This window comes from Schistocerca piceifrons, chromosome 1 (assembly GCF_021461385.2).
Source record: "Schistocerca piceifrons isolate TAMUIC-IGC-003096 chromosome 1, iqSchPice1.1, whole genome shotgun sequence".
NCBI lineage: Eukaryota > Metazoa > Arthropoda > Insecta > Orthoptera > Acrididae > Schistocerca > Schistocerca piceifrons.
This window is the reverse complement of record NC_060138.1, coordinates 982,389,368-982,414,862: the sequence shown is the minus strand read 5'-3', so window position 1 is coordinate 982,414,862 and position 25,495 is coordinate 982,389,368. Positions and strand designations below refer to the sequence as shown.

The 25,495-nt window shown below is 40.7% G+C and overlaps 1 protein-coding gene across 1 annotated transcript in view; it reads right to left on the bottom strand.

The window, feature by feature from the left end:
• The window catches only part of LOC124776951 (neurotrimin-like), a 1,187,890-nt gene extending 1,163,001 nt beyond the window's left edge, over positions 1 to 24,889 (bottom strand). Inside the window, exons 1-2 of the mRNA XM_047252183.1 lie at positions 24,766 to 24,889; positions 5,294 to 5,335 (exon numbers count right to left, since the gene is read on the bottom strand). Coding sequence (XP_047108139.1) covers positions 5,294 to 5,335; positions 24,766 to 24,793 — 70 coding nt within the window. The 5' untranslated portion in view covers positions 24,794 to 24,889. The remainder of the gene's footprint in view (positions 1 to 5,293; positions 5,336 to 24,765) is intronic.
• Positions 24,890 to 25,495: the final 606 nt, after the last annotated feature.

The following is a 25,495-nucleotide window of genomic DNA, read 5'->3' as shown; positions in this document are numbered from 1 at the left end:
GCTGTCGTTGCGCGTCAACATTGCTTGGCAACATGCCACACGGGCAGCCATGTGGTCGTCCGTCAGCATTCGTGGCACCCACCTGGATGACACTTTTCGCGTTTTCAGGTCGCCATGCAGGATTGTGTGCACAGAACCCACAGAAATGCCAACTCTGGAGGCGATCTGTTCAACAGTCATTCGGCGATCCCCCAAAACAATTCTCTCCACTTTCTCGATCATGTCGTCCGACCGGCTTGTGCGAGCCCAAGGTTGTTTCGGTTTGTTGTCACACGATGTTCTGCCTCCATTAAACTGTCGCACCCACGAACGCACTTTCGACACATCCATAACTCCATCACCACATGTCTCCTTCAACTGTCGATGAATTTCAATTGGTTTCACACCACGCAAATTCAGAAAACGAATGATTGCACACTGTTCAAGTAAGGAAAACATCGCCATTTTAAGTATTTAAAACAGTTCTCATTCTCGCCGCTGGCGGTAAAATTCCATCTGCTGTACGGTGCTGCCATCTCTGGGACGTATTGACAATGAAAGCGGCCTCATTTTAAAACAATGCGCATGTTTCTATCTCTTTCCAGTCCGGAGAAAAAAAATCGGAGGCCTTAGAACTTGAATGCACCTCATATATGGGAGTATTTGGAAGAGCACCGTGATTTAACTCCACTCGAGAATCTATGTGACCACTTTGATCGCTCTGTTCGCATCATGAACCCTCAACGGAGAAATGTATCAGAGCTGGCCACGCCACTGGATCTGGCTTGGCTCCACACCCTGTCGGTACATTCCAGAACCTCTCCTACTCTCTTTCTACACATGTCACAGTGGTCTGTGCTGCAAAAGGGGGTTGTTCAGGCATTTATGTGACTCATCAGTTTATGAATGTGATGTTTCTTCAGATTTTCCATAAAGCCACGACCACAGTATTAACGATATTATCATTCCCAAAAGACTCTCTGACTGAGAAATAGTATTTGTTGACATCCGGAAAAGCCGGCCGCTGTGACCGAGCGTTCTAGGCGCTTCAGTCCGGAACCGCGCTGCTGCTACAGTCGCAGGTTCGAATCCTGCCACGGGCATGGATGTGTGTGACGTCCTTAGGTTAGTTAGGTTTAAGTAGTTCTACGTCTAGGGGACTGATGTGCTTAGAGCCATTTGAACCATTTGAACCATCCAGAAGAGAAAGATGCATCGAAACAATTTCCGTAGCAGATTTTCTCCCATAAACAGAATTGGAACATTGCTCTCCCTACAACATTGTTAAGGCTTTCGTGGGCACTTGACGTATTTGAGCCACGCTCGTATCGATAGCCATGCTGTGTGTTTCGTTGCTTAGCCGCGGATTCTCTGGTGTCTCATGAGATGGTACCTCCGCGGCGCCTCCAGTGATATTTAAGCGTGCTTACGGCTCACACTGAGATCTGTCCTCTGAGGGACCTTGGTGGATCGCAACCTGATCTTGATGGCCATGGACTTCCGCTCACAGAATTTTCATTGGGCGCGTTTACCTGGGGTAGCGTTCCTATGTCCACTGCAGAGTCAGCGCTTCTCTGTCTGTGAGAAGCCGAGCATACTCTAGAGTTAGAATTGACTTGCTTCCTGCTGCCTCCGGTTGCGAACATGGCCACATACACCGCCCTTTATTGCCATCGCCCGACACTGGAACAACACTGAGCACCATGCAGTTAAATGTCCGCCGCGGGCCGTTGAAACCCTTGTGCTTTGTTACTGAACATCGTTTGATGTTAGTGCATTGTGCTGATTTGGCTTGGACTGCTAGCCCTTGTTTGGTGCTTTAGCATCACGGTAATATGGATGTGCCCGAGTCAGGCATTTACTCGAGTGTAAGAGGGCTTACATTCTATCATGTTATGTATGCAAAATATTTGTTTACCAGTGCTATTGGTGACTATGTTTACTAGCATTAAGGGTTTTAAATTTTTCCATTGCCTGTTAACGTTGTTGATCACTACCTGCACTACTTCCTGGGTTTATGGTTTTCTTAATGTTGTTCACTGCCAGTTGAAGAACAGAAGGTCCAAGACTATTGTAATTTGTATCGATAAGTAAATTCTGCTCTGTTAACCACTAGTATTTGTGGGTCAAACGGTAGCCCAATTCATATGTTTCAGTCATTTCACTTGCCTTGAATTTAGTTGCTCCTTTAAGTTAGAGGTAACGCCTGATGATTTGTCAGTGCTCTTTCTCGTAATTTTAATGGTCCCATGTTCTTTTATCTTGAGCGTTTGACAGCTTATTCATCTTGTAAAACCGTTGTTTAATTTAAGAAGTGCCTGTAGTGGAATTTTCTAGAACTTACAGAGTTTAAGAAATTTGACTTTGATTTAAAAAAGGAATTCCGTTCTATTATAGAGGCGCTTCTTGTAAAATGTTGGTAGCTTATTTGCGGCATTCGCCTGAACTTAATGATTCGTACTTATTGTCTTCAACATGGCATCTGTGGCGATAAGTTATTGCTTGTCTTTGTAACATAAAGTTTGTACTCTTAGGTAAATAAATGAATATGTTTAAAGATTATTTTCTTCCTTTGAGTGTTGCCAGGTGGCTTCCGTATCGCCATCTCCCCGTACTTTCTTTAATCATTTTTCTGTCGTTTCGTCAGTCGAAGATTCGCCTTCCATTGCCGGTAGCGGACTGCAGTTGGACCCAGGGCCAGCGATTATAATTTATGTACCTGTCTCGCCAACGTCTGACTGTATTTCTCTGGTCATTACCGCTGAGGTTCTCCCCTTGCTACCTGCAACTTCAGGTCGTTGCAGCATGAGAAACCAGGATACATTTACCTCGAGGGTTTCTTCTTGCTTTTTAAAACTATACGGTACTATCAAAAAGCTTCAACACAAAGACAGTCCAGTCCAGAATCGATACGCCAATCACACAAAATCGCCGTGAGCATTGTGGCAATCACCGGGGACCCAGTTACAAGATACCCATTTGGTAAAACATTGTGTCGTGCTGCCTGTTGCTCATCCTCGTCCGACAGGAACTGTCGGCCATTCAAGGCCGTTTTAGAGGGGCCGAAGCCGTGATAACCACATAGGAGAGAGATAAGGACTGCAGACTGGGCGCTCGAGTGCACGCTTGTCTTTTTTGGACGCATTTGGTAATATCGTCGCAGTGGTTCAAATTTCCACATTTGCCGCATGCACGTTTGGAAGACATGAATGTCCTACTAGTCCCTTGCCTTCATGTCGGTGATAATATACCCGCAACGGAGTAGCGCTACGTTGCCACTAGGCAGCAACAACATCCTGAAACGGAAACTGACGGATCACCCCTTAATTACCGTGTTTGTGACTGTCTATAACTTCCATGAGCAAATGGACTTGGTATTTTCTCCACAGCGAAAACTTGCGTGTCGGCCTCATAAAGCACAAACTCCGCTATAGCCGATTTTTCCACCTATCCCAACCTGCAGTACTGTTGGATGATCCTGATATTGATGGTTTATCCAGTCATTCTCACCTAGACCTTTCCACATGTACACGGCATGCTGTATATTCCAGACGCTGTGACTGGGTACGTTTTCCGCATTACCGATTTGATACACTCTTTGATCTTCTTGGTAGGTTTGTACATAGTCTTTACGCTGTGTTTGCATGACACATAACACACAGCGCATTGTTTCCGTCACTTTGGGATGACTGTGTGTAACAGAAAGGCCGCGCCCGACGTTTCTTCTTGCGGCGTGGCGCTTCGCAACTAGTGAAGTACCCATTGCTCCTTAGGACGCTATTCTGGTGTTGCATCTCGCTTCCGAGGAGCTGCTGCTCAGATGTTTGCTTCTGCGTCTTACCGTTTTCTGTGCAGAATGATTGTTTGGAAGTTTGTGTATGCATCGGCCAGTGTGTGTTGGTTTTCAATACGTGCTGTAGAGCAGGTTCTCATAACCCCTCGTAACAAGCATATCCAGAGTAAATTCATATTGGCATGGAGACTGTTCAGTTACGTTAGAAAGTCATCCAACTGTCCTTCGCCACAGCTCCACAAGACGAAGGTGTCGTCGACGTGCTGCTACCACACCTTAAGTTTGCAAGGTGCTAAGCCTATCGCCTGTTGTCACTATTGATGTTATTAATAGGACAACTGGCTCATGAAATGTGAGTATTCGTTAAGACTTGCAAGACACGTTTTGTAGGATTCAGAGAAAAGAACTTCAAATTTTGGTAGGTAGACGATAGACTAGATACCTTGCTTATATTCGTTGCACTCATGACACCAATTAATCCAATGAACTTTGTTTACCATTTCTCGCTCCTACTATAGAGAACGACAAATATGTAACATTATTAGATATTCACTTAAACAGATCCCAAGAATCTACTAACTAGACTTTATTCACCACTCACTTATAATAAACTTATTTCTTAGCTTTTTTTTAAATAGCGTTTTTCTTGCGGAATTGCTGTTCATTTACTCAACAGATTATTTCCATATAAAGACACTGATGCCTGATATGTCAGTAAAAAAGCTACAGACCCTCTGTTTCTAGGACAGCCTCTGCATCTTAACTCACAGACATACTGAGGAAGCTGTGTGGGAGAAAGGAAGATGTGGATGAAAACAGTATAAACTCGAGAGAGATGTGTTTCAACACAAGGGCTGGCCTCTGGGTGATGTCTGCTTCCGCACTGTCACCATATTTATGGGGCGTTATTTTGTTTACGGGAGTTTTGCTCTCCTAATTTCGTTCTCTTTAACAGCAATTCTTCCAATAAAATTTACTTTGATGGACAGTTTTTCTCATACGATATTTCAGCAACAAATAGTAAGCAAATAATAGCCTTACATACCGTGGAAACATAGGAGAAAATTCGGCGATATAAGCAACACCGAATAATTTAATTGCAAAAATTCCGATTACTGTTGACTATTCCAGATTATATATGAAGGAAAGAAGTGCAAAGTCGTAAAGAAAACATCACCTCAGCGATATAAATAAATTTTCTGCTTCAACAATTAATTATACTTAAGAATCTAAACGTACCAGAGAATAAAGGATTTTGCAAAAAAGTAAATCCACTACCCATTTTTTCATGTATGTCCTTCATGTCTTATATCAGGAACACTCCTATTGTATGTATGGATTATCATACTAACGTTTGGATGCTTTCAGTTTATAAATGTCAATAAAGAATTACTACCCGATTGAAAATGATACGTACCAGATTTTCAGCAGGACACATCCATGTGGGTAACTTCTTTCCTTATGTCTTAAAAACATGCTTCAGGTTCCACCTGAATTTTCTATCGATAGAGATATATTCACCTTTACTGTCGTCTCCAAGTTGGGCCCCACATGACACCAAACCTGTCAGAATATGAATAGTTCTGTGAAAATTTTGTGAGTTGCTTTCCCTTATGCTTAACACTTTGACAGCTTAGTCACCTAAAGGGCACTCAATGCTCTGAGGACAGTATTGTAAAATAACTGGAATATACTAATACAACACTCAGTGCACTGGGAGCAGTATTATAAAATAAGTGGAATATATTCCTATGGTCACGTGAAAGGAAAATTTATTTATATGAAAGATTCTTGTTAACACTTATATCAAGATATATGGTCATTAAAGACATTAAATCAAAAAGAATGGGGAAGTGGATTATATTACGAACACTACTAATGATTTTAAACAGAGTAATGAAAGTAGCAAACGCAATATTTCGAGGAATATAAAGGAAAATATCTTCTAGAAGAAACAAGCGGAATGTACGAGTAATCAAAGAATACAGGAGCAGGTAAAAGTATCCCGTACGCGAACAACGGTGAAAGTTTTCAAAGAAACAGCAGCTTTGAAATACAAGGTCCCTTCAAGCAGCAAAAACAATACGAACAAAGCAGGTGCAGAACTTGAGGAAGTGTTATGCGAGGATCTAGACGGTATCATGATATTAATGATTATTACAGGGTGATTCAGAAGGAAAGGCACATACTTTGAGGTTGGATGGTATAAGTAAATCTGAACAAAAAACTTCAAACGCACATATGTCCTATTCTTAACGGTTCCCGAGGATACTGAAGAAAGCTATGGGGAGCTGGACACATGAAGTTGATAGTAAATGGAACATTGTCATTTAATATTTATTTATTTTTGTACATTTCTTCATAAAAGATGTTCAGAAAGCCCATCGTCAATTACATTGAATTTTACAGCTATTGAGTTGCTGATCTGGGTTAAATCGTACAGTCCTTTACTTCAGAAAACGCATGTAAAATACGAGTGAGAAATTCCTCCTTTGTATCCACTCTGCGCTTATATACTTCGCTCTTAAGCCAATCCCACAAACACTAATCTAATGGAGTAAGTAATCTAATGTAATACAAGGTAATTGACGTAATTTAAAGTAATTAATGTAATGTAAGTGAGTGCTGTTGAAGAAGAACATGCGATTGATGCCTGTGATTTTCAAACAGCTATATGTAGGAAACGGTTCAGAAAAGGGCATAAGTTCATTTGATGTTAAGCCACCAATACTGTCACCCCTCAAAGCATGTACCTTTCCTTCCGACTCACTCCGTTTAAATTAAAATGAACCCAAGCTACGACTGTAATTCAAAAGTGCATATATTACGTAATGAGAGATAAATTACGAAGAATGTGGGGTAACATCACTCAAAACTGTCAACAGAAAAGTGATAACTAAAAATTGTGGGTGCTAGAAAACCATGAACGAACAGAGTGTAAATCAGAGTGTTTCTTGTAAACACATCAGGTGTACAAGGACTGTGACCATTGTTAGAAATTAAAAATTATCCAGCCTTGAATCTATAATTACTATGTAACTTTTGCTCGTAATATCTTTAAAAGTGTGGATATAGGCAGTTCGAGATGCTACAGAGAGAATCTGGTAGTAGATATGGAAATTCGTTCATACTGGGCCCCTAAAACTCAGACTGCCACTTTGTACGACACTACACACTACAGCTCGCACTTCTACTAACACGCTTTGCAGCCAGCACGTTGCCTCAGCGCCTAGGTCTTTGCAGAAACAGGTGTGGGGTAGAAACAATGAGACATGGATCTCAGATAGATCGGGGTGTCTCTTACCGCCTCAGTGTTTGTGCGACATTATGTGTGATACTGAAATAGCCACGATTACCTTGACTGTTAGGTGAAGGATTGCAGTATACTGGCTGAAGTGACTCGGACAAACTTCAGAACATCACAAAACCATGCATAAGAATCTTTAGCTTGAAAATTGATGACTGCATATATGGCATTGATAGTTGGTGAAAGACCAAGAGTGTTATATACTATTCCGTAATGTCAGGCAGCGGCTGAGAATGGACTATATCAAATCCAGCAATGAACGGCATACATGCTAACGGGACACGGTTTCATTCCTCACACAGAATGCCCAAAAAGTCGCGGAAAATTTGAACACATCTGATAAGAAATACAGCTCAGTAAGAGACAGTCCATTGCACTGTGCAGACTCCTAAATAGTAATAGAAACCCTCATATTCGCAATCAGTCCTGAAGGACTCACGCCAGCAGTGTGGAAAGAAATTCCAGGCTGGTCTAAGGATGGGAGTAACTGATGTTCCTTTTGAAAGAAATTTGATCTCAGTATCTGTTATGTTCTACTTTTGTCTTTTTCCAAAATTCATTTTATATTTCCTTCTTTCAGAAGTTGGCTTCCTAGGTATGCAAGAGAAATGGTGAAAGCTCCAAGCAGAACATTAACGCCAGATCAAGGAACCTTCTAGATGATAAAGAAACCTGTACAAATTAACCGTAGCAAAGGAGAAGAAATATACACTTACAGCTCCCACCAGTGATTTATCAGTGAAGCAGCCATAGTAACTCATTCGTAAAACAGTGAAATGGTATTGCTAGTCGTGTGAGAAAGATGGAATGGAAGAAAAAACCATACAAATGAAATGCAAAATGTGGATTCATCCAAATGAGCATAATAGTGGATGTGAGTGAAAAGTTCCATTGCAATTACTCCATATTGTGATGTAAGCCTCCATTTTGTGATCTATGAAATAAAATATTGAACATTTTCTTAAACTTAGACTAGTACGTATTGTTAAGCTTAGAGATACAGTTTAAAGGTGGTACAACTTATTTACTCACTATTACAAGTTAGGAAACCACATTCCTAATTTGTACTCCTTGCATATGTTTAGACAATTAACTGTAGTGTGCCTCTTTCTCTCAGAATTTAGATTGTTAGGATCAGATACTAAAAAAAAAAAAAAATCCTCCTATTGTGATCGGCATTATTTACTTATTTTGTTAACTTACTGTTGGGCTACAACAAAATTTAAATAGTGGTACCACTTAGGCTTCTCTCATCTACCTCGTTTACTATTTATCCTAGTTAGCAAAAAATTTAACTTCTCAGTAAACAAGACTTATTCTAAATTGTGACTATGAAAGTTTTATTTCGCCCAGCGTCAATTTTAAAAAACAAAGTCGAAGAACAACGAACTGCTGTCCACGCAGTTCCGAACTGTATAAGAAGAAACAGGTGTTAATAAACAGAAGTCACATAAAATATTTAGTCACTTCTCTACGACATCTCTAAAGCTGGGAAATAACTAATAATATAGAAATAAGATCTCCAATAGGGTACTTAGGGAATTCTGGGAGATTAGTAGAAGTTGTACGAATGATGAAAAAGCCGTGTGAATATATGGCTGGCGGTGAATGCGTAAGACGGGACGTATTCAGAATGAAGGCAGCAAAATAACCCATGACGGAAAGATCAAGGAGGGCATAAAAAGCACGCTAACACAAGGAAAGCGGACATTCCCGGCCAAGAGGAGTCTAGTAGTATCAAACATTGGCTTTAATTTGAGGAAGAAATTTCTGAGAACGAACGTTAAGAGCACAGCATATACAGGTATGGCAGTGAAACATGGACTGGGGTAAATTGGAAGTGAACCAGAGCTCTGTTAACAGGGTGAACCGTGAGTTTTACAACTTATATCATAGACATGACAAGCTGTAATAGAAAACATTCTATTTACTTGCAGCTGTAGAAATTTTAACGTTTACATGTACAAGAACTCAAACACAGTTGAAGAACGTAAATTTATACACTATTCGGAAGTACGAGGAACAATCTTAGTTGTTATATTGATAATGAGAATAGTGATAGGACAAAAATGAGAGCAGGAGTAATTTGTGTCCATCAACTCCATCCCTCTGTTAGATGAGAGCCTTAGAATAGACTTTCAGGCCACTTTCCTTTAGTACCTATTTCTACCTGCAGGTTTAGTGCTGACTATTTTTTAGAGTTAGAATGTGTTACTCATATTCGCTACTAAGTACTACCTAACGTATTATAGGTTTTTGTGTACATGTTTAAATTCCAAGGTATTGATGCATTAATCTTCCTCATTAAAAAAAGCGATAATTACAAATTATAGTACAGTACACTACTTAAAGACACAGTTTGTCGTACTTCTGTTATTGAGTTCCTGTGAACTTCTAGTGTACGTGACTTTTTTTAGTCTTCTGAATCGTTTGATGCCGCGTGCCTCGAATTTCTCTAATGTGCCAACCTTCCCATCTCAGAGTAGCACTTACTATCTACGTCCTCAGGTATTTGCTGGATGTATCCCATATTCTGTTTTCCTCTACGGTTTTTACCCTCTGCAGCTCCCTCTAGTACCATGGAAGTTACGATGTCTTATCACATGTCCTATCATACTTATATTCCTTTCCTCGTCGATTCTGTGGAAAACCTTACCATTCCTTACCGTACCAGTACACCTAATTTTCATCACTCTTCTGTACACCATTTGTCAAACAAGCTATGACCAATGACCTGAGTCGCTTAGATCAAACTACGATTGTTGTAATAATCTTGAAAAGATGAATACGTTTACTGAAACAGAATGCACTTTATATCAGGTGCTATTTATGTAGAAATCGATTGAGTTATTGCCAGTATTCATTTGTCCTGAAAGGCATAAATGTCAGTATGTGTTTAGGCATATATGCGTTCAGAAACATCAGCTCACAACTCTTATTATAAGAATTTGGATCGTTTCTTTTGAAATATCGGTGATATTAAATTTAATTCACGTGTGAAACTCGAGTTATGCAACAGACTTTTCCATGAAATACTTGGTTTTGAGGAAGAAATGTCGGCGAGATGCAAGTACAGGCGGCAGGACGCACGTTATTCCAGGGCCCGCGTCGTTGTTCCCATCGAGCAAAGTCTGTAACACTCCAAGTGTAAGTAATGAAGATGAATGAATTAATAATTTTACGGTTAGGAAGTCAGTCGCAGTCTGATGAGAGCGTATTTCTGTGCAAAAACAAGCTCCTCGTTGTTTACCAGGCCAGTGTTATCACAATCAATACACTCGCAATTCATTTCTGATCGTTGCCTCGAGTAAACAGTGAAGCCCCTAAATAAAAATTACTGGAGGATTGTAGACTCATGTTGCTAATCAGTGTGAACAAAACAGCTGTTTAAACTTTGTAAATGTTCACTATGAAATAACATCACTTCTTGGTTTGATTCAGTAACGTAAGAAGCATAAAACGTACGTTTGTCCTGTCTCCAGTCAACTGAAGCACTTGTGACGCAGTTCATCATTGACGAAGTACAGCGTGGTTATAAAGAAACTTTTACTACTTGAGAGGCTCCCCATTGAAAACTAATGACGGCAGGACGAAGAAATTTTGTGGAAACATTTTTAAGGTCATGCGAAACTGAACTAACGAAACCACCATTTTAATTTGAACATGAGTGGGTGACATTTGTTAGTTGCATACCATGTTTACGTTCCAAGCTACAATGTTTCGCTCAAGGTGACGACCATCTGAATCAGTGACAGCGTGGAACCACACTACAGACACCATTTCACAACTGTTCGCAGCACTTTTCGAGCGGTGACCATGGATTGTACAGTTGTCGTGACACAGCTCGTGGGCTCCTTGAATATCGCATATTGCGTCCAGCTTTCTCAGCCATGCCAACAGTAAATTCTACAACAATTTGTGGCGCAACTGGCGGTCCGTTTCAATCAGGAATAATTCTCAAATCGCCAGATAATTTGTTCTTGTAAATCATGTTCTTCAATCCCGGTAGGAAACAGGACCTCTCCGTAGTCTTTTGCCCCATCGAAACTCGCGAAGAGCGGCAACACATTGCTGTTGTTTTGATAAACAACTTTACGAGTAAATCACAGCTCACCTTGTCCAGACTTACGTTGACAGCCTGAAACTGTAATACACATTGATGCTTGTATTTCAGACCTACGCCACTGCACCAGTACCAGCCCCTAACGGCATGTTATAACATTAGCACTACTAGCAATGCAAATTCTGCAGTGCACATCATTCCTATAAAGTTGGGTACCCATACGTCTGAATTTAATTGTAATCACCCTGTTTATTAAACGTTAGCAACTAGATCTACACTGATAAACCAAAACATTGTGACCACATCCACCGACACATTGGATGCCGCTTGGTGCCATTGCGGGGACGGGACGCGATAAAAAACGTGTGTAAGCGGAGTAGACACGGCCGGGGGATCAACCAAGTGAAGATATTGGTTGCAAACAGGGAAATCCATTGAGATTGGTGACTTTGCCAAAGGGCAGGTTATTATTACGTAGAGTCTGCAAACTAGTATCTCCAAAACGACGAAATAAGTGGAATGTTCTCGCGGTAATATCGTGAACATCGACGGAAAGAGGTAGAAGGAAAGTGAAACTACCACTAGGCGCCAAATGCCTGGACGTGCATGACTCTTGGGCTTCGGAGGCTTGTCTGCTCTGTAAGGTAGGGTAGATGGCGATCTGTGGCATCTCTGCCGAAAGGCCACAATGCTGGTACCTGCGCAATTGTTTCGGTGCACGCCGTTAATCGTACATCGTTGAACGTGGAGCTCTGCAGCAGACCACCTCTGCTTGTTCACATGTGGACCCAACGACATCGTCAATTACGATTGCAGTGGACACGGGACCGTCGTGATTTAACAATCGATCAACGGAAATGTTTTGGCTCTTCGCGTGAACCATATTTTTGCAACGTTAGGTCTATCTTCGTCTCCACAAACGCCGTCATCAAGGTGAACGGCCGCTCGAAACGTGCATCAGACTACGGTCGCTGACTGATGGGAGCAGTCCTTCTGCGCTTTCGTTGGACCTGTGGTTGGACCTATGGTTGGACCTGTGGTTGGACCCATGGTGATAATCCAAGATACACTGACAGTTGTGAACCACCTGCATCCCTTCATGCTTGAGGCCTTTCCAGACGGTGATTTCATCTTTCAGCAGTATCACGGCCCGTGTCTGGGAACCAGAACTGTGCTACAAAGGCTTGGGAAGCATCATAGCGAACTCAAGTTGATGTCTCGGCGACCAAAGTCGCCTGCTTCCATTGAATCCATATGAGCAGCTCTCGAGCACCATCATTACATACACGAATCAGTTGCTCGATACTTTCACTAATTACGTGAACTATGCGTAGACATCTAATGCCACATACCTCCACCAACTTACCAACAAACTGTCGCATCCCTGATACGCACAATCAGTGATGTATTTCGTTCCAAAGACGGACCAACAAGCTATTAAGCAGGTGTGTGTGTGTGTGTGTGTGTGTGTGTGTGTGTGTGTGTGTGTGAATTCCTACTGGACCCAACTGCTGAGGTCATCGGTTCTAACGTAAACTAACTTAAGCTAAGAACAACACACGCACTCATGCCCGAGGGAGTACACGAACAGCCGGCGGGAGGGCCTGCGCAATCCGTGGCATGCCCCCTCAAACTGCGTGGCCACTCCGCGCGGCCTAAGCAAGTGGTCATACTCTTTTGGCTGATCAGTGTAAATATAAGGAATATTAATGTCAAAAGCAATAATGTTTTGGTGAAATAAATAGGAACTCGTACAAACTTAAATTTCGTGTTCAATGGCACCGTGATTTACTTAATACGTCAAGATGGAGTGAAAATACTAGAAAAAACTATGAGGTAACTCACTAACGTAAATGTCATGTCACTGAAGATAAACCTCCCAATGAGAGACTGAGTTGAACGAGAAATAATGGTCAACAGCTAGACGGTGAATAATTCGGATGTATTTCCCCATATAATTGGTTTCAGTATAAACATCCACGAGTATACAGCCCAGAGTATACAGTCACTTGGAAAACTGCTCTACTTGGTACACAAGACACATTGATGAGACGGAACAGTACCTGCTTACTGGCCTGCAATGCAACGAGGATTCTGCGTGTCATGGACTCGAGAAGTCCTTGGTAGGTGTCCCGATGTTTATATGCAGGTCACTCATTTCCCCGAAATTACGGGCTTGTAGGAAAAATAGGATGAGCTCTATGAATATGAAGAGCTCAGATGGTAAGCCAGTACCAAGTAATAACTAGAAATCTTAAAAGTGCAGGGAATATATACAAGGACTAAGCAAGGGAAACGCTGGCACCCGATAATGTCCCAGATGTCCCATCGGGTTGAGATAATACTAATCTGGTTGCTAAGATATCAACGTGAGTTAACTATTCTTGCTCATAAAACCATTGTAGCACAATTATGGCCTTGTGACAAAACATTCATTGTCTTGGAAAATACCATAGTTTTCGGGGAAGTCACCAAGCACGAAACGATTCATTTGATGGTCGTTAGTATTCATACAGTCCACAGCTGTCGACGGGTGACATGGAAGCCCAGATGAATGTCCCACGTAGCATAATACTGGCCCCACCGGCCTGCGTCCGTGACCCAGTGAATGTTTCGAACAGGTGTTCGCCTGGGTGTCGTAGAATCGGACACGACCAACGATCTGTTGTAACAAGAAACGTTTCCATTGGTGTATCTTTCCATTGATACACGGCCCAAATTCGATAATACAGTGTCCATTGACATCTTAATTGACGGTGTCGTTGTGATAAGTGAGAAAAAGTGTTTGCTGCGGAGCACCGTGTTCACCTATGTGCCCTGAACGGTACGCGCCGAAACACTTTGGCCTGCACTAGCATTCAGCTCTGTCATCAGATATGCCACAGATTGACGCCTAATAAGATTTACAGAGTTGACCAGCCTCCGACCACCAAGTCCTATGGCAAAGCGTAGACGTCGAACACCTTGTCGCCTTTACGTGATTTCACCGTCCTCCAACCACTTTCTATAGATCTTCGAGACAGTAGCGCAGAACAGCCTGTCCGCTTTGCCGTTTTCGGGATGCTCGTTCCGAGGTGCAGTCTTTGTTAAAGTCGCTTCCCCTTCTGCGGGTCGCGTCGTGCTACAGGGACTCGCCATTTGCGTCTGCTCCGTTTGTAAACTTTCCTTTCCGCATCACATTCCCTCAACAGTAACATGAGGTATTCAGCCTCAGTGTAGGTACTGGCCATACAGGTATGGCTGATAATTGTATGTGAGCGAGGTGTAATATACTCAGACATCAATATGAATAATAATTCAACTACAGTCGATTAGTAGTGGAAAGCATCAGGACCATATGAGGGTTTATAGTATTCTATAAAGATTATGCGAAAGAACTTCCTCCCCTTGTAGTAGATTATCATAGGTCGCTGATCAACGAAAATCTCCTCTATAAAGATGAACATGGATTTCGCAAACAGAGATCTTGCGAGACTCAACTCGCTTTGTTCTTCCATAAGATCGGTAACACCTTAGACAAAGGCGCTTAATTTGATGCCGTGTTCCATGTCTTCAGGAACACAACTGACACCGACCCTCACTTCCGTATACTGAAAATATAATACGAGCTTACCTAGTGTTGGACCAAATCTGTGACTACACTCAAGACTTCGTTGTAGATAGAACTCAACACGTCGCCCTTAAAGAAACAAAATCGACAGATGTAATTATAATTTTCCGAGTGCACCAAAGAAGTATGATAGGACCATTACTGTTTACAGTGTATTTAAATGATTAGTAGCAAGCTTTGGAAGCGCTTTATTATTCTTCGCAAATGCGACTATAGCAAGGTCAGAGGACAATATCGATATGCAGAATAACCTGCAAATGATTAATCAATGGTACAGGTTATGTCAGTTGACCTTGAACGTAAATAAATGTAACACATTGCGCATACATGGAAAAGGAACTCCACTACTGCACAACTAGACTATTGAAGACAAATTCCTGGAAACAATATCTGTCGTAAGAATTTAGGAATAACTATTCAGAGCGACCTTAAGTGGAATATCCACATAAAGCAAACAGTAAGAAAAGCAAACAGACTGAGATTTATAGGCAAGATCTAAAAGAAATATAACTTATCCACGAAGGAAATGGCATACAGGGCTCTTGTTCGACCAATTCTTGAGCACTGTTCTTCCATCTGGGATCCGTACTATGAAGGACTAATAGAAGAAATAGTGAAGATCCAACGAAGAGCGACGTTTCGTCGAGGGATCGTTTAGTCGACGCGAGAGCGTTACCGAGATGCCCAGCAAACTCCAGTCGCAGACGCTACAAGAGAGGCGTTGTGCATCACGGAGAGGTTTACTCTTGAAATTTCGAGAGAGCACTTTCCGGAAAGAGAGTTACAACAGATCACTTCCTCCCCCACACATCTTGCGAAATTATGACAACCAGAAAATGTGAGAAATTAGAGCCAGTACAGAGGTTGAATGACAGTCAATCTTCCGCGCCCATTGCTGAGCAGAAAAGGGGAAGGGAATATTGAGTGGAACCAGAACTACCATCCCCCAAACATCGTCAGGTGGCTTTTGGAGTCTGATGCAGATGTGGAGAATTTCAGTATTAAGGAAGGCAGATGCTGCAAAGTGTAAATATTACCGATTTATCAGATTAGTAAGTTATGCTTCCATAAACACACAATTATTTACAGAAAAATGGAATACAAAAACAAAGAATTGGCCGAAGACGACCTCGGGAAGTCCGGGGTTTTGGATAAACGTAGAAAACGAGTGACAAAAATAATAACGCTACGTTTTGTGTTAGAAGGTAAGTTTAAGAAACGCAAACCCACGTTCATAGCATTTCTATATTTAGAGCAACCTTTTGACGATGGTGACTGGAGTATATTCTTCGTAATTCAGAAGGTAGCAGGGATAAAATACAAGAGTCGAAAATTTGTTTACGCGTTCCATAGAAACCAGGCTGCCGTTATAAGAGTCGAAGATCTGGTTGAGAAGTGAGTGACACAGATTTAAGTCCTATTCACTTTATTAATCCTACTGTTCATTTAGCGAGCAGTAGAGAAAACTTGACATATTTATAGAAGGAATGCAGCATGAACAAATAAAGACATTGAGGTTTGTTGACGATATTGTCATCCTGAGACGAGGTAAAGAAGAGCAGTTGGATGGAAATAAAAGTTGTAATTAGATGAGCAACGACAAAAGTAATACTCGGGTAATGGAATGTAGTCGAATCAAATATACGATGGAGTTACTAAATTACTGTGAGTTTTCCTATTTCCAGGCAGATGGTGGCGAAAATAGAGAGGACGTAAAATGTAATCAGGCAATGGAAATTCGGACAAAAAGACGTCAGAAGATTTGGGAATGTGCTGTTAAGTCACATTCTGAGATCTTTAAAAACAGATTGAAATGGATGTTCGTTGTTGTATTTGTGCAGAAACGACGAGACTTGCATCGAAGAGAGTAGCGTGGAGAGTTCAATCAAACCAATCATCCGACAGAAAACGATAACAGCAACACATAGGAGTCCCCATCTGTTTTCCATAAAGTGCATCAGAATTAATTCCAGCATAGTAGATAGGCAGAGTAGATTTAAGTACCCGAAACGAACAAAGACAGATGCAAAAGCTAAGGCACTACTAAATCTGTATGAGTAGTGCGAAAAATTGATGGGTTACTATACTGAAAATTAAAATAAATAACGGTTTTAATTTGGCGACAATTTTTACAGTGAGTACAATTTGTTAATAATACTGTCAAATGAAGTAATGAAAACGCTATTAATTTTTAAATTATTTGTTAGGAAGACTTGTCCCCAAATAATTTGACATGCTGGTGCATGGAGGCGGTATCCTACTTTTCAGCGCTAAATAAATTTGGAGCATAGAGTGGAAGATTAGCAAGGTCGGGGTAAAGGTCTAGTGGTTGCAGATAGTGTAATGGGAGTCACAAGCACTGAAGACAAAGTCGGTGTGATAGTTGCTAAGATAGCTGACATCAAAGGGGCATATTTTTCAAGTTAGAGTCACGTTACAGGCAGACAGTATTGAAAGAAATCAGAGTAGTACAAGACCATAATACCTGTAATAGCTCCCCGAAAAATAAATTTAATTTGTTTCAATAGAACATTGGAAGATTGAAAAACAAGACAGATGAGCTTATTGTGCGCCTAGAGATGTGGAAGATTCTGAGTGGATAGGTGTTCTTTGCCTCTCTGAGCAACACGTAACTACAGGGATGGAGAAGTTAAATTTCAAGGACTATAGACTTGCATCATTCTCGTGCAGACTTAAATTGGAAAAAGGAAGAGTTTCAACATATGTAAAAGTTGGATGTAAAGTCAAAAGTAAGGAAACAAAATTTTTTTGTGTTGATCAGAACTTAGAAACATATGTTTGTGAGTTGTTACTGTAGAATACTTCTCTAGTAACTGTAACACTCTATAGATATCCTATAGGAAACTTTCAGCTATTTACGAGAAATTTTGATGCATTATTGAGCTTCGTGTCACGTAGAAGGAAACAGTATATTGCGGATATTTCACTGAATATTTCTTAAATATATCGATGGAAAAATGAATTAGAATTAGTGTTTGGGTGTTTAAATCTAATTTGGTAGTCAATTTCACAGCTCGTATGGAGCAAAATAGTAGGACACTGATTCATAACGTTTTCATAGACAGTGCTCAAGCTGAAACAATTAATGTGTACGCAATCTGATCATAATGCACAATTAATGAAAATACACAGCGTGTCGCGTTACATCCTTGTGACAGGTCCATACAAACCAGTGAGGCTTCTTAATGAGAACCGGATACACTGTTTTAAGAGTAAGCTAAGAGAAATGGTATGGGAGGAGGTATATGTAGAAACAGGTGCTTGTATCAATTACAGTTTATTCGAGACTGAAGATCTCTCAAGATTTGAAAGTTGTTTTCTTAAAAAATTATCCAAAAGATTCATAAAAAGTTTAGTAAGCTACGGATAACTAAGGGAATTAAAATATCGTGTAAGAGGAAGAGGGAAGTTTATGTAAAGGCCAGAGTAAGTCAAGATCCGACATTACCTGCATACTACCAAAAGTACTGTAGTATTTTAAGGAAAGTCATTAAAATGTCCACAAGTATGCTCGCTCTGACAGAAATAAATAATGCATATAATAAGATTAAAACTATATGGGACATTGTCAAATGGGGGACAGGACAGCTAGTCAGTGTACAAGATTCCATTACCATTAAACTAAATGACAATTTTGTGACTGACAGTTCACAAGTTGGAGGTACTTTTAATAATCACTTTCTAAACGTAATAACAAATATAGGATTAAATGGTTCAGATGAAGAATCAAGAGACTATATTAAAAATGCCACTCCACGAAACATTAAGCAACTAGAAGTAGAACCAACATCATTCACTGAAATTAATATAACTGTAGAAATTCTTTAGAAATCTCTTGTGGGGTTGGTGGTATTTCAGACAAATTCCTGAAAAATTCTTACAATTTAATAAGTAATGTCCTTCGTGATATAAGCAATGCATCACTAGCACAAGGAATTTTTCAAGACAGGCTAAAGTATGCAATTATTAAGCCATTTCATAAGAAAGGAGACAAGACAGACTTAAATAGTTATCGTCCAGTTTCCTTACTGATATCCTTCTCGAAAATACGTATTTGAAAAAGTAGTCTCTGACTTAAGTGGAAATAAGTTTCTTAGCGTACCACACTTTGGATTGCAGATAGGTGCAAGCCTTAAATAATAATATATCTCTTGTTGATATTTTGTGTGATTTCTCCAAGTTCTACGATTGTGTAGATCACGATTCTCTCGAAAAACACACAAGTTTTAGGGAATTGGTAGCTTCACGAACAGCTGGTTTGAATAATACTTGACAAACAGAATGCAAAATAATTCAGACAATGTCGGAAGGGTAGGAAATTTTAGTGACTGGGCTAAAAATCACAAATAGAGTCCCATAGGCTTCAATGTTGGGTCCACTCATATTCCTTATACACGTGAATGATTTTCCACTGAATACTCAACAAAAATAATTGGTACATTTTGTTGACGATACTAGTTTTATAATAATTTCCACCAGAGAGAAAGCAACAGAAGAGTAAGTAAATAGTATTTTTTAAAGAATTATTAAGTGATTCTCTGAAAATGGGCTGTTCCCAAATTTTGAAGAAAACACATAAAATTCACTTTTGTACAAGTATAGACATACCAACAACCGACGTAGAACATGAACAGAAGTCAGTAAGTAGGGCAGAATGCTTCAATTGTTTGTGTGTACATATTGATGAAAACTTGAACTGGAAGAAGCATATTACTGAGATTCCTTAAGCTTAACTACTTTTTCTCTTCGTATAATTGCTAATCTTGAAAACAAACTTAGCAGCCTCCTGACGTATTTTACATATTTACACTCAATAATGTCGTACGAAATAATTTTTTCTAGATAACTTCTTGTATTTTATGGACGAATTTCTAAGTAAAAACTGGCAGCCAGTACATTTAAAAAATCTTGTTTTTCAGTGTAGATGTATGACTAGGAATAAAATGATAATTTGTTATAATTGAAAGAAAACAGCCCTCGGTCACTATTTTTGACGAATTAACCGGGTTTCGAAAGTGCTAGGAGTGTCTTCCTCAGAATTTAAATCAAAGAAAGGTCTATAACATGGTCACAGAATTATGACTAAAAACGTATGATACAGTGTATAAATACAGAATCATAGTGAAAGATTGGCAGTACTTATATGTCATTTATAAAATATTAAATATGCCAAAAGGGCATTAGTCACAAAGAAATTTAAGATAAAAAATTGTGGTGGAGAGCCACTAAGGGCAGCTCGTTACTTGCGTGGTTACAGGTTGCAGCCTTTGGAACATGTAACTAACTAACCATTTAGAAGACAGTATTACACGCCAGTTCTACTTGTTAAGAAAGGGAGGTCGGATGGAGTCGTACTTATACCCTGTATCATATGTTTTTAGTCATAATTTTGTGACCATGTCATAGACCTTTCTTTGTTTTAAATTCTGAGGGAGACACTCCTAGCAGTGTCGAAACCCGGTTAATTCGTTAAAAATAGTGACGGAGGACTGTTTTCTTTCAATTATACCTATTCACGGTCCCGGAACGTGCAGCCATGTTCAAAATTTTGTGATGATTTGTACATTAATGTTAACACTACTCATGGTAATATCTCTTAAACTAACTCGTTCCACATCATTCCCATAAAACAATCGTTCAAATAACATTAGGAACATGGAACTAACTAACCATTTAGAAGACAGTATTCGACGCCAGTTCTACGTGTTAAGAAAGGTAAGTCGGATGGAGTCGTAACACCTATTGGGCAGTATGGGCATTTAGTACTAGTCTTTACCTATTCACACAATGCATAAATAATTAAATCCTGTCGTACACTGACTGGTCAGTGCATTTCGTGCTAATCTCATCTGTTAGTCTTTACACCCTGGAAGATGAAAATTGAACTCATAATTGATTTATTCGAGACGTTCTGTCACACATATTCACTTAATTTTAAAGAGATTACTCTTTGAATCCCACCTCCCTCCCCATGAACCAAGGACCTTGCCGTTGGTGGGGAGGCTTGCATGCCTTAGTGATACAGATAGCCGTACCGTACGTGCAACCACAACGGAGGGGTATCTGTTGAGAGGCCAGACAAACGTGTGGTACCTGAAGAGGGGCAGCAGCCTTTTCAGTAGTTGCAAGGGCCACAGTCTGGATGCTTGACTGATCTGTCCTTGTAACACTAACCAAAACGGCCTTGCTGTGCTGGTACTGCGAACGGCTGAAAACCAGGAGAAACTACGGCTGTAATTTTTCCCGAGGGCATGCAGCTTTACTGTATGGTTAAATGATGATGGCGTCCTCTTGGGTAAAATATTCCGGAGGTAAAATCTCCGGGCGGGGACTACTCAAGACGATGTCGTTATCAGGAGAAAGAAAACTGGCGTTCTACGGATCGGAGCGTGGAATGTCAGATCCCTTAATCGGGCAGGTAGGTTCGAAAATTTATTAAGGGAAATGGATAGGTTAAAGTTAGATATAGTGGGAATTAGTGAAGTTCGGGGGCAGAAGGAACAAGACTTCTGGTCAGGTGACTACAGGGTTATATACACAAAATCAAATAGGGGTAACGCAGTAGTAGGTTTAATAATGAATAGGAAAATAGGAATGCGGGTAAGCTACTACAAACAGCATAGTGAACACATTATTGTGGCAAAGATAGATTCGAAGCCCACGCCTACTACAGTAGTGCAAGTTTATATGCCAACTAGCTCTGCAGATGACGAAGAAGCCTGGAGATACTGACATGTTTCAGCTAGATTATATAATAGTAAGACAGAGATTGAAGAACCAAGTTTTAAATTGTAAGACATTTCCAGGGGTAGATGTGGACTCTGACCACAATCTATTGGTTACGATCTGTAGGTTAAAACTGAGGAAACTGTAAAAAGGTGGGAATTTAAGGAGATGAGACCTGGATAAACTGAAAGAACCAGAGGTTGTCCAGAGTTTCAGGGAGAGCATAAGGGAACAATTGACAGGAATGGGGGAAAGAAATAAAGCAGAAGAAGAATGGGTAGCTCTGAGGGAGGAAGTAGTGAAGGCAGCAGAGGATCAAGCAGGTAAAAAGACGAGGGCTAGTAGAAATCCTTGGGTAACAGAAGAAATATTGAATTTAATTGATGAAAGAAAAAAATATGAAAATCAGTAAATGAAGCAGGCAAGAAAGAATACAAACGTCTCAAAAATGAGATCGACAGGAAGCGCAAAATGGCTAAGCAGGGATGGCTAGAGGACAAATGTAAGGATGTAGAGGCTTATCTCACTAGGGGTAAGGTAGATACTGCCTACAGGAAAATTAAAGAGACATTAAGAGTTAAGAGAACCACTTGCATGAATATCAAGCGCTCAGATGGAAACCCAGTTCTGAGCAAAGAAGGGAAAGCAGAAAGGTGGAAGGAATATATAGAGGGTCTATACAAGGGCGATGTACTTGAGGACAATATTATGGAAATGGAAGAGGATGTAGATGAAAATGAAATGGGAGATACGATACTACGTGAAGAGTTTGACACAGCACTGAAAGACCTGAGTCGAAACAAGGCCCCCGAAGTAGACAACATTCCATTAGAAGTACTGACGGCCTTGGGAGAGCCAGTATTGACAAAACTCTACCACATGGTGAGCAAGACGTATGAAACAGGCGAAATACCCTCAGACTTCAAGAAGAATATAACAATTCCAATCCCAAAGAAAGCAGGTGTTGACAGATGTGAAATTTACCGAATTATCAGTTTAATAAGTCACAGCTGCAAAATACTAACGCTAATTCTTTACAGACGAATGGAAAAACTAGTAGAAGCCGACCTCGGGGACGATCAGTTTGGATTCCGTAGAAATGTTGGAACACGTGAGGCAATACTGACGCTACGACGTATCTTAGAAGCTAGATTAAGGAAGGGCAAACCTAAGTTTCTAGCATTTGTAGACTTAGAGAAAGCTTTTGACAATGTTGACTGGAATACTCTCTTTCAAATTCTGAAGGTGGCAGGGGTAAAATACAGGGAGCGAAAGGCTATTTACAATTTGTACGGAAACCAGATGGCAGTTATAAGAGTCGAGGGACATGAAAGGGAAGCAGTGGTTGGGAAAGGAGTGAGACAGGATTGTAGCCTCTCCCCGATGTTATTCAATCTGTATATTGAGCAAGCAGTGAAGGAAACAAAAGAAAAATTCGGAGTAGGTATTAAAATCCATGGAGAAGAAATAAAAACTTTGAGGTTTGCCGATGACATTGTAATTCTGTCAGAGACAGCAAAGGACTTGGAAGAGCAGATGAACGGAATGGATAGCCTCTTGAAAGGAGGATATAAGATTAACATCAACAAAAGCAAAACTAGGATAATGGAATGTAGTTTAATTAAGTCGGGTGATGCTGAGGGAATTAGATAGCAAATGAGACACTTAAAGTAGTAAAGGAGTTTTTCTATTTGGGAAGCAAAATAAGTGATAACGGTCGAAGTAGAGAGGATATAAAATGTAGACTGGCAATGGCAAAGAAAGCGTTTTTGAAGAAGAGAAATTTGTTAACATCGAGTACAGACTTAAGTGTCAGGAAGTCATTTTTGAAAGTATTTGTATGGAGTGTAGCCATGTATGGAAGTGAAACATGGACGATAAATAGTTTGGATAAGAAGAGAATATAAGCTTTTGAAATGTGGTGCTACAGAAGAATGCCGAAGATTAGACGGGTAGATCACATAACTAATGAGGAAGTATTGAATAGGATTGAAGAGAAGAGAAGTTTGTGGCACAACTTGACAAGAAGAAGGGATCGGTTGGTAGTACATGTGCTGAGGCATCAAGGGATCACCAATTTAGTATTGGAGGGCAGCGTGGAGGGTAAAAATCGTAGAGGGAGACCACGAAATGAATACACTAAGCAGATTCAGAAGGATGTAGGTTGCGGTAGGTACTGGGAAATGAAGAAGCTTGCACAGGATAGAGTAGCATGGAGAGCTGCATCAAACCAGTCTCAGGACTGAAGACCACAACAACAACAACAACAGCTCTTTGAATACGAGAAGTCTCAGGTTGTGTTTGTGTAGAAGTATACAGGGTGAATCAGAACTCCATCGACATACTTTCATAAGTTGTTCAGGGATACATCATCAAAATGGTTCAAATGGCTCTGAGCACTATGGGACTTAACATCTGTGGTCATCAGTCCCCTAGAACTTAGAACTACTTAAACCTAACTAACGTAAGAACATCACACACATCCATGCCCGAAGCAGGATTCGAACCTGCGACCGTAGCGGCCACGCGTCTCCAGACTGAAGCGCCTAGAACCGCACGGCCACACCAGCCGGCGATACATCGTCAATTTTTTTTTTATAGGGCATCCACATTCTGCGGCGGCTCGTAACAGAGATATTGAATTGCGTTTGGTTTCGTGCCACAGTTAGCTTTGTAACTGTATTGCACTGCAAACAGTGCACAATATGCAAGTGTCGCAATATGCACTGTGTGTCTTATTTCCATTCGATTACGTTATCTGCTGTTAACACCAGTAGGACCAATATTTGCCTTAAAACTTCCATTCAGTCCTGTTCAGTTATGTCTTGGGTCTGCTTTTTCGTTAACTGGGATGCACTGCTGTGTGGATAGGTTTATAGATGAAGAGTTGGCCGATATGCATCTTGTGCGTGGTTTCACTGAATGTAGCGTAAGAGCGGCACAATGAAGCTATGTTCAGCCGTTGGCGCAGCGACGGCAAACCCGTCACAGTACAATGTTCCGTCTGAGGATTATTACTTTGGTATTGCATATTACATTCCTCTTCACTATTCTGAAGGCATTTTCACAAAACCAAGTGTGACTGCGGTAACAAACCGCACAAACTACTGTCACATTATTACTCACTTACGAGCCACTGAAGTCCGTGGGTCCATGGCGCCAAAATACTCAGAATGTATCGCAGAAAAACCTCTGAATGTTTGTCGGTGGAGCTCTGGATCAACCTGTACAAGTAGAAATCTTGCGTGCCACGCTTGAACACTCACCGAATAACAGAAAGATGGTCGCAAGCATCTCCACGTCGACGCGCGGCACACTTCCACGTGCGATGCAGTCAGGCGGAAGCTGAACTGACCAGCTATTTGGCAAGCCGCTCCGTATCAGACAGAGGCCGACGTAAACAACTCAGCGCGGCATGCAGAATGAGGATTGGAGGTCGTGAGGCTCAATTCGGGATAAGACAACAGTTACACTACTCCATGGAAAGCAGAAAGCGGCGATAGAATCTCGATAAAAGGTTGTCACTGTGCACTTACAACCAGTTACTCTCAGTGCCTGAGGGTTATGGTAGCCTAGTTTCAACACTATTCTCCTTTTGTGAGCTTGTTCTTTTCTCTCTGTCATATCGTCTCGAAATAGAATTCTGCTTAAACTTTGGAGCACAGCGCATCACGTTCTGGAATCAAGGTACAGATGTAAGTTTCTTGGCAGAAATTATTTTAAAACACAGTGCCAGGAATAAACTAGGAGGAGACTGTCGTCAACGGATCTATCCACAACATTTCTGGTCCAGTGTGTGTTCTGAATCATACTTTCTCTAAGTTCTTCCTTTAGGTTTTGACCTTGCGTTAAAATTCATTGGCAGAGCAAAATTCCCGCAACTCAGACACTTGTGTACTCTATAGCAGTCTGTCTGAATGCTGTATTTACAGCAACGAATTTCATCATCACTTTTTTTAATGTTAATGTCTTAATTGTGTAGTTTGGCTCCTCTCA